Source organism: Diabrotica virgifera, chromosome 3 (genome assembly GCF_917563875.1).
Source record: "Diabrotica virgifera virgifera chromosome 3, PGI_DIABVI_V3a".
NCBI lineage: Eukaryota > Metazoa > Arthropoda > Insecta > Coleoptera > Chrysomelidae > Diabrotica > Diabrotica virgifera.
In genome coordinates, this window is record NC_065445.1 from 39,587,983 (window position 1) to 39,599,129 (window position 11,147).

Consider the following 11,147-nt stretch of genomic DNA (forward strand, 5'->3'; position numbering starts at 1 on the left):
GATACAGCTGACCGACTATAATAACTTTTATTTATATTTAATTTAGAATGTGTGTACTGATTTTCAGCCTTAGTAAATGGATTTAATTACCTTCGTAGGAAAGCAACTTTGATACAGTCTCAGTAACCCCTGTTCTACGTTTCGCTTGACCGACCGCAGTATGTTTCTCTACACACTCACAGTAATCAACTGTGAAAAATCTAGATTTAGTAAATTCAAAGAGATTTTTCAGCGCTGCCTCTTGGTCTGTAAGTATATAGCTCATTTTTCCGAATGTCACCCATGCGAATCTTATTCTCTTTTTTATTTCTGCTGTTTAATTTTCTTTACTCAGTTTCATTATTTGGCCTAGGTATATGTACCTACTCCTTGACTTTCTGTATTGTACTTGGTTCCTATTTGCATGGTTTCGTTGTCCTCTTCTACGTTTGCCATATTATTTAGTTTTTGTGTAGTTCATTTTTGTTCCTTGTCCAAATTGTGTCATCATTTCGTCAAGACCTTTTATATTGTCTGATATCACCGCTGTGTCATCCGCATATCTCAGGTTATTCAGCAGTTGACCATTGATGTTGATTCCTTTGTTGTGCCATTCAAGTTTTTTTTTGCTACCCTGTCCTGTATAATGATACATAATAGTAAAATAATATATTACTTTTATACTTACATCTGTTAAATGGGCCGCACACAGTCCAATAAACCTCAACCATGGTATCTCTTTAGGATTATCGAAACCTCCCAAACACAAAATTTGAATAAGGGTATAATGAGGTAGACAAGCTCCGATCCATCGATCCCACAGGATCTTAAAATGAATGGTCTTATTGTTGGTTAGTTGGTAGAGTAGTGCCTTTAGCCAGCCAGGAGTGATTCCGTAATGATCGCGAGGTATGGGATATTCTAGACGTGGTTTGACTGGTGGAGGAATATTGAGTGATAAGCAACGAAAATAAGCCGTGGACCACCTAAAATATAAAATAACTTCAATATAATATATGGTGTTAGTAAATAAGTGCTGCCAGCACTGGCACAGCTGGTAGTACTACCAGCTATCTAGAAGCTTCTTCCCATTGTTATTAGCTTTACCTATCTCTGACTCTTTCATATTCTTAATAATACCCACTTTAAATCATTTCTAATACCGTATAGGAATTGTTTAATAGGAAAATAAACATCACAATAGTACTAAAACTGAATACAAAACCGAAACACATATTATAAATTTGTAGCATTCACTGATGATCAAAAGAACCACAAAATTAATTGTTAGAAAGAAAATCTTTTGACTAAAAACTTTAGAACTTGGTACAGTCGGAAAAATGAAAGAATACCCATGAACGAACATATAAAACACGCTGTATTTTCCTGTCGCCGTGTCACAAAGAAAATTGTCCAGTGCAAGTACATGTAACAATAATTATTACATATACTTGCGCTGGCCAATTTTTTGTGTGACACGATGATAGGAAAATATAGCGTGTTTTATATGTTCATTCATGGGTATTCTTTCATTTTTCCTACTGTATTTAATATTCTGCATAAATAGCTAATAATCCATTGAAAAGTCACATTTAGGTTGCATTTTATTATTTTTATAAATAGAGGGTTTAGTATAAGCTTAAGTTCAATTTTGTGGGGTCGCCACCCTTGTCCCACGGCCCCTATCTTTCAAAAAGGTGTGCAAATGGTTTTCGCGCTATATTTCCTTAACTACTTATAGTCTGTTTTTAAACCAAGAGGAGTAATTCAGATATTCCGCGCCGTAAATCTTGTTTGTAATTAATCCAACCTCAGGCAAGTTCTTCTTCTTACTCTCTTTCTTGGCTTGCATACTTGTGCATTTGCCAGTGCACAACTCAGGTCAGGCAAGTTTACTCCACTGTTATCAAATTTTGACACTAGGTAATGACATTTATAAAAATTTGACATTATTGACATTTCATAGGTTAATTAGGTTTTTTCTTTGTTTTGTTTTTTGGCCTTGATTTAGAACCTTAGGGCCGGTTGTTCGAACGCTAATCAACAATGATCATTATCAAATAATTAATTACTGTCAATGTCAATTCTTAAAACATAATTAATTACAATTCTGAGACTATAATCAATTAATATAACAATAATTATTAACATAATTAATAATAAATCTCATAATTGTAATTAATTATGTTTTCAGCAACCCAAACAAAGTTGACATTGACAGTTTTGGTGACAGTAATTAAATATTTAATAATGATCATTGTTGATTAGCGTTCGAACAACCGGCCCTTAGCCAAGTAAGTAATTATACAATAAAATTAGTATTCATTCATACAAAATCGTACAGTATACACTTATAAATAAAGAATAATAAAAAATGAAGCTTACAAATAACAATGTCTACTTACTATGTTAATAAATACAACTATGCTAATTATTTTTGTTCTTTTTTTTTACTATTTTTTATTTTTTTTTTTTTTTTTCATTATGATAGGAACTAAACCCGATTTAACATCTCGGAGATTTAGAGCCTCTTGGTAATATTTTTTTTTATTTTTTTTTTTTTCATTATTATTTTAATTATTTTTATTATATTTTTAAATTTTTTTATACCTAAATAGGTATATATTTTTTTAATATTTTTTTAATCTCTTTTTTTTTAATCTTTTTATATAATTATTTTTTTCTGAACATAGGTCACAAAATAATATAATTAATTACATGAAATATCTCATTCATACCTAATACAAAAATATCAGTGACTTTTTGTATTTTCTTGGTTATTCCTTTAATTTTTAGATTTGTAGTCTGTTTTTATATAAAAAAAACAATTGTTTTTTAGAACTCTCTAGCGACGTATTAGTTTAATATAATATTTATGGATTACCGTCGATGGCCGACATGATCAACCAAAAAAGAAGATGTATCGTTTTGGTGATAATATATAACAAATTTTCTTTTGAGGCTTATAATTTTTTTCTGGTCGTTTTACAATAAAATGACATCTGCGCAGTATTATAGAGGGTTTTTCATCGAATAATTTTTACTAAAAATTGTTTAATTTAAATAATTTTTATGGGTTTCACCCAAAATAGTTTAGGGCATAGAAATGTAACATTTCGATGGATTAAAATGCGAGTAGTAATTATTTAAAATTGAACATGTAGAAAAGGGTAAAACACAAAATATTTTCTATCAAGCTATAATATAAGTATCTCTGTATACTTACTGCAATAAATCATTGGGTTGACTTCTAATAGCAGCCTTTGCATACTGTCTTAACAGATATGGAAACGATGGAGGAATTGTGATCTGCTCCGCGCAATAAATTTGTTCTGGTAAACCAGGCATTTCTTGGTTAAAGCCCTTAAATGTATTTTTTAATAATTTATAAAACGTGTATAAATGACAATTAAAATGACATCGCAAGGTTTAATGAATGTCTTTCAATATCAATGTTTGTATTGACGACATGTAACGGTTGGTATGGTAAAACTATTGATTAATAAGTTTGACTAAAATTAATTATTAAGCGATAAAAATGTATTAAGTACAAAGTTAGGTGATATTAATTATTTGTACATATTACCAAATTAGTCCAGAAAGCCACTGCGCATCCGCTAGGAAAAATATTCTAATTAGGATTTTTTGCACAGTCTTACTCAAAAAGGACTCCTTTTAACAAATTTGCATGTTGCCAGGACCAAAAGGTGGTCAAAAATTTTTTAAACGTTTTTATTTTGTTTTTTTTTCCTAAAATTATTTTTTTGCATGGAAAAAAGTTTTTTTAGATTTTTTGGATCATTCCAAACAGAAAAGCTCTTTAGTGACTTTTCTCTAAAAATGATAGTTTTAGACATATAAGCGATTTAAAATTGAAAAATTGCGAAATCGGCCATTTTTAACCCTCAAAAACTATGTGAAAAACTGAAAATTTGAATGTTGCCAAGGTAGGTAGATATTCTTTAAACATCGATTGATGAAATCCCGAAGAGTTTTTTGCAATACAATATTCACAACTCCTTTGTTTTTTAATTGCTAATCAAGCGTGCGCGACACTATTTTCCACCGACATGCGACAGTATGGTGCAAATGAAAGGAATAAATTCGTTATTTCGTAAACCGGCGACTTTCAGGAAAAATCCCGACACAGGTCAATTTTTATTTTTAAGTTATGATATTGTGGCTTATATGGCATACTAGTGACGTCATCCTTCTGGACGTGATGACGTAATAGATGATTTTTTTAAACGAGAATAGGGGTCGTGTGCTAGCTCATTTGAAAGGTTCTTCAATTCTCTATTCAGTAATATAAACATTTACATAATTATTTATACAGGGTGTCCAAAAAATTTTTATTAAATTAAATTATTTGACAAAAAAAGAAGTAGAAGGACACCCTGTATAAATAATTATGCAAATGTTTACATTACTGAATAGAGAATTGAAGAACCTTTCGAATGAGCTACCACACGACCGCTATTCTCATTTAAAAAATCATAGATTACGTCATCACGCTCAGACGGATGACGTCACTAGTATACCATATATGCCACAATATCATAACTTAAAAATAAAAATCGACCTGTTTCGGGATTTTTCCTTAAAGTCGCCGGTTTACGAAATAACGAATTTATTCGTTTCATTTGCACCATACTGTCGGTGGAAAATAGTGTCGCGCACGCTTGATTAGCAACTAAAAAACAAAGGAGTTTTGAATATTGTATTGCAAAAAACTCCTCGGGATTTCATTAATCGATGTTTAAAGAATATCTACCTACCTTGGCAACATTCAAATTTTCAGTTTTTCACGTAGTTTTTGAGGGTCAAAAATGGTCGATTTCGCAATTTTTCAATTTTTAATCGCTTATATGTCAAAAACTATCATTTTTAGAGAAAAGTCACTAAAAACCTTTTCTGTTTGGAATGATCCAAGAAACCTAAAAAAACTTTTTTCTATGCAAAAAAAATAATTTTAGGAAAAAACAAAAAAAAAACGTTTAAAAAATTTTTGACCACCTTCTGGTCCTGGCAACATGCAAATTTGTTAAAAGGAGTCCTTTTTGAGTAAGATTGTGCAAAAAATACGAATTAGAATATTTTTCCTAGCGGATGCGCAGTGGCTTTCTGGACTAAATAGGTGTTACTTTATTTATGGATTTTATAAAGTCTTCTTCTTAGAGTGCCTGTCCGTTCCGAACGTTGGCTATGATTATTTTGTTGGTTGCTATACGGAATAGTTGTTTTGAGGTCTTTCTATACCATGCTCTCAGGTTAGCAAGCCAGGATGACGAAAGGCGCTTTTATCATGGGGGTGGTTGCCACCCCATCTCGGGGGTGGAAATATTTTATTATATTTTAATTGCAAAAGTTGGTAAAAACGTTCATTCTAATCAAAAAACGTTCTATACATTTTTTTGATAAAATTGATAGTTTTCTATTTATTCGCTATCGAACGTGTTAGGTTTATATCGAAAAATTAATGTTTTTAATAAGTTTTCTGCTAATAACTCCAAAAGTTTTCGTTTTATCAAAACAACTTTACTTAACAAAAATTTACCCTTTGAAAAAATAAACAAAACCGTTTCTTTAAATTTTCGTTAAGACCAATATTAATCGAGCTATACTTTATTATATGTTGGCTCTTCTTCTTCAAATTCTAAATATTGTAGTTTCAAAATGAAAAGACGGGAAAACTATGCATTTTTCGAGGACAACTTATTTAATCTAATTTAAAGTACTTAAAAAATCTATCTCCAGATCCAAAAATAAAAGAAAAGTCTCCAGCTCAAAAATTAAGTGACTTATAATGAAAAGAATGTCAGTCCCTATTTTTTTCAGCGAAAAAGTGATCGCAAGCAGCCCCCTAATCACCACCCTAATTAAAATTAGTCATTGACCTTATTTGGTCTTTTTTATTTATGTATTATTAAGAGATTCTAGAAGTTTGACCGGCTTAGAATGATTAGTTTTTAAAAAAAAGAATGTGTGTGTACTTTGTACGCACGTAAGAAGTTATACTTCTATTATATGATTTAAACGAAATTAATATACTTTTTATTTATATTTTGTTTAAATATTAAACTAATTTATACTTACTACTTCTCAAACATTTTTATTAGAACAGTGCCAAAAATTAAAATAATAAGAGAATAAAATACACACAAACACATTAAACAAGCCACAAATATGTCTGAACATTAATTGTCGAAATTTTTTTTAACTAAATACGTATTTTCTGTAAATACAATTATATAATAAATGTACTTACAATCATAAAATGTATTAAAAAAAACAAAAAAGAAAGTTTCTATTGGGACTCGAACCAGCGCTGATAAGAGCGCTTGGTATTGGAATTCATTCGCCTTCTCCGCTTAGCCATGGACACTATGTGCCATTATTTACGAAGATCGACTAACTAAACTGATTAAACTTGTGATATTTTGAAAATTGATCAAATTATTTCTCTAGTGTTGGGGAAAAAGGGCATAAGTCAAATTTTTACTATATTGACTTAAGTACACTGGCGACATGGAATTTCATCAATTTAGTTGTGATCCAAAGGACATAAGTCTATTGTATTTCTAACAGCTTTAATCTCTATTGATCTAATAGACGCAAGTCGTGTAAAACCGGTTCTGTTTGGACAAGTGGACTTATGTTGACTAAAGTCTTTTTTACCGCGGCAACCTTACAACCGTATATTTACACTTGCCAAGGACAGGCTGACTTAATTCCGTATGACCCGTTACAATAACAAACACGTATTGCTTTTCAGTGATAAAAATTTGTATTTACTTGTGTTTTTGCGAACCTAAAAATGTCAGAAAGATGTAAACGAATTATGAAGATGATTAAGGAGCAAAATAATGGTTATTCATGTTACTTATGGCACGAGTCGATGACAATGAGAGGAGCAAACGAAATTGCTTCGTGTCTTTTTAAGGACCTTATGAAGTTGCCACCCGAAGTGAAAAAAGTAATTTTGTACTTGGATACTTGCGGTGGACAAAATTAGAATTTCTACGTAGCAAGTATGTTCTTAACTGTTCTTCAAATGAAAAATTCGTTAGAGGAAATCGATCACAAATTTCTTGTGTCAGGTCACTCACACATGGAATGTGATGCGGATCATTCCGTATTCGAAAAACAAAAAAAAACAGGTGGTATGCAAATATCACATCCACATGATTGGGCGACAATAATACGATGCGCAAATAAAAAGAAAACTTTCCAAGTGCTTGAAATGTCACAAGATGATTTTTATGACTTTGCAGCCTTGTTGAAAAGTATCTTTGTAAAAAGAAAACAAGATAGTGAAAAACGAAAATTTCTATGGCACGACTGCAGATGGCTCAGATACACAAAGGAACAGGGACTGATTTATTATAAAAAATCACTTCAAGAAACAGAAGACTTCTCCATTCTGAATTTAAATCACCGTGGCCGTCCGGTTGCACTCTCTTTATCAAAAAAATATACAGAGCCACTTGCAATCTCCAAGGCCAAGGAAGATGATCTCTTGGAATTACTACCCCTTATTCCATATGTGTACAAAAGCTTTTATGAGCAACTTGTACATTCAAATGCAACAGCTGACGTTGACCCAGATTTAGAAGACCTAGATCCAGACGCCGAAAATCCAGACTTAGAAGAGGTACATACGTAATAAACATTGCAGTGATGTATTTTACTTGTATTGTTTTTTTTTTCAGCGAATAAAACTTCATCCATTATTTTATGTTTCTGTATTTAATACCTGTGTTCCTATTAGATGTTATTATACTATACTACACTTAATGGCTAGCATGTTAGTTCATATAGACTTAAGTCAGCAATCGCAATCAAAGTCAGATCCAGAAGGCTTAAGTCAATCAAAAATCATCAATTTGAAAAGATATAACCTACTTTATTATTGTTTATAGGTTTGGTTAATATATTGTATTATAATATTAGTATAAATGCAAGTTTAATTTAAAAATAGATTTATACGACAAGAATGAAACCTTTAATAAATCCTCCTGAAAAACCACAGATTTCGACTTATGCCCTTTTCCCTAACACTAGAGATTTTAATTTTGAATTGAAATGATTTAGAATTGAAAAAATACAACAAAACATAGAGTAAAAAACAATATATTAGGTGAATATTGATAGAAATTTTGATGGTAATCAAATTATATCAATAAAAGTATTACATACTATGTATTTTGGCAGATCAAATAGGTAGGTTTATACCCATGATACATTAACAATTATTACGTACCTGTTGCTTTTAAAAACTATTTAAAAGACACTACAATATTATAAACTTTTTTGTTTCTGTCCTCACAACAATAAAACTAATATATTATACATTTGTTTACCTTTACCTTTACCTTTACCTCCAAACTACAGCTGCCATATCGGATAATTTTTGACATGTCATTTGAACATCCAATCAGAACAAAGTTATAATGCGCATGCGCCGGGCTGATAGGTTTTAACATTTAAAAAAATCACCCTCTATCGCCGGTAAAGAAGTATAACTTCAAAAATGGAGTTAAAACGAATAACGAATTTTTGTTGTTTAGAAAAAAATGACCTTTTCTTCAGAATAGCAAGATTAGCATCGGAGATACGAATAAATGTTTAAATATGAAATTATAGCTTATTTAATTCCCAAGAACCTGGTTTGCAAAAAATTTTTCTACGACAAAAATTGAGTGAGCTATTGACAATTAAAACTTGTAACAACATGCAAAAACTACCTTTACCAACCCTTTCAATGTCCCCTCTTTTTGCGACTGAGGATTTTAAAAAGATTTAATAAATAGGCTTATAGATCTTGTAAACCCCTACAAAATTATTTTTACCAAACTTTCTAAGATAAAAAATAAAAAAGTTACGATTAAAAAATCAATATATTTTTTGTTTTTGAATAAAAAAAGGAGAAATCCAATTGGAAGCATAATAATGTAAGTTAGCGGTGTTTTTAGTCAATGGCCTTATTCATTTTTATTTATTTATGTATTACTAATAGATTCTAGAAGTTTAACGGGCTTAGAATGATTAGTTTTTAAAAAACTGGAGTTAAAAGCGAATAACGAATTTTTGTAGTTTGGTAAAACTGTCATTTTCTTCAGAATAGAAAGATTAGCATCAGAGATACGAAAAAACTTTTCAATATAAAATTGTAGGTCATTTAATTCCCAAGAACTTGGTTTGAAAAAATTTTTTCTACAGCAAAAATTGAGTGAATCGTAAATGAGTAGGTATGTCGAAAAACATTGATTTTTTCTATACAAAACTAACACTTTCGATAGCGAATAAATCGAAAACTATTAATTTTATCAAAAAAATGTATAAAATATTTTTTGTTTACAATGAATGGTTTTATCAACCTTTGCGGTCAAAATATATTAAAAAATTTTCACCCCCAAGATGGGGTGGCAACCACCCCCATGGTAAAAGCGCCTTTCGGAATCATATAGATTTTGATCCTTGGACTATCCACTACTTATTCTCAAATTTTCAAACAAATCGATCCATTCTGTAAAAATTGCGAGGTGAAATGCTACAGTTTCTGGCCTATAGAAGCACTGAGTACATGTAATATTTAAGGAGCCTTTTTTTTTGTTTTTAGGGTGAAGTCATGGCTCTTGAACACAAAGCTCATAGTCAAGAATGCACTTTTTGCCTTTCCGATGCGACATCTAATCTCTTGATAGTATGGTATAGTTAGACCCAAACCCAGGCATCCAAAGTGAAAGTTACCCTTCAACACTAAATTGTTCTATATGGTCCACATAATGTTCAGAAAAAAGTCACACCATTTTGAGCGTCGGGTTTGGGGGGAGAGGGGGGAGAAATCTGCAAATTCGTAGTTTTTTAAGTTTTTCGTTAATATTTCTAAAACTAAGAGGTTTAGCATGAACAACCTTCTACACAAAATTGTTCTACATTAAATTTAAAATAAAAAAGGCCCTATGCATAACCCTTCTAAAATGAACGGTTCGAAAGTTACGGAGGTAGTATAATATAATTGGTCCAAAAAAAGGCCTAACCCAGATATCCAAAGTAAAAGTTTTCCTTCAACACCAAATTGTTCTATATGGTCCACATATTGTTCAGTAAAAAGTTACACCATTTTGAGCGTCCAGTTTGGGGGGGGAGATAGGGGAGAAGTTCGGTAAATTAGTAGTTTTTTTAAGTTTTTCGTCAATATTTCTAAAACTATGCTTTAGCGTAAGGAATGTTCTATAGAAAAATGTTCTACATAAAATTTAAAACAAAAAAGGTTCTATACATAATTGTTATAAAATCAACGCTTCCAGAGTTACGGAGGGTGAAAATTGGAAGTTTTCGATACTTTTTATATTTACCGATTTCTCCCCCCTCTCCCCCCCCCCCAAATCCGACGCTCAAAATGGTGTGACTTTTTTCTGAACATTATGTGGACCATATAGAACAATTTGGTTTTGAAGGATAACTTTCACTTTGGATGTCTGGGTTTTTGGTATAGTTATATACGGTTATATCATAAATATTGCCCAAAAAATATAAAAAGTATCGAAAACCTCGACTTTTCACCCTCCGTAACTCTGGAACCATTGATTTTATAACAATTATGTATACAACATTTTTTGTTTTAAATTTCATGTAGAACATTCTTGTATATAACATTGTTTACGCTAAAGCATAGTTTTAGAAATATTGACGAAAAACTTAAAAAAAACTACTAATTTACCGGCTTCTCTTCCATCTCCCTCCCAAACCGGACGCTTAAAATGGTGTAACTTTTTACTGAACAATATGTGGACCATATAGAACATTTTGGTGTTGGAGGAAAACTTTTACTTTGGATGTTTGGGTTAGGCCTTTTTTGGACCAGTTATACTATACTACCTCCGTAACTTTGGAACCATTCATTTTAGAAAGATTATGCATAGGACCTTTTTTATTTCAAATTTAATGTAGAACAATTTTGTATGGAAGGTTGTTCATGCTAAACCGCATAGTTTTAGAAATATTGGCGAAAAACTTAAAAGACTACGAATTTACCGATTTCTCCCCCCTCCCCCCCCCCCAAACCCGACGCTCAAAATGGTGTGACTTTTTTCTGAACATTGTGTGGACCATATAGAACAATTTAGTGTTGAAGGATAACTTTCACTTTGGATGTCTGGGTT

The 11,147-nt window shown here is 31.3% G+C and overlaps 1 protein-coding gene across 1 annotated transcript in view; it reads right to left on the bottom strand.

Annotated features, from left to right (window-relative positions):
• Positions 1-3,432, bottom strand: part of LOC114328979 (myosin-2-like) — a 32,406-nt gene extending 28,974 nt beyond the window's left edge. The window contains exons 1-2 of the mRNA XM_050647869.1: positions 3,206-3,432; positions 668-965 (exon numbers count right to left, since the gene is read on the bottom strand). Coding sequence (XP_050503826.1) covers positions 668-965; positions 3,206-3,327 — 420 coding nt within the window. The 5' untranslated portion in view covers positions 3,328-3,432. The remainder of the gene's footprint in view (positions 1-667; positions 966-3,205) is intronic.
• Between the last annotated feature and the right edge of the window lie 7,715 nt (positions 3,433-11,147).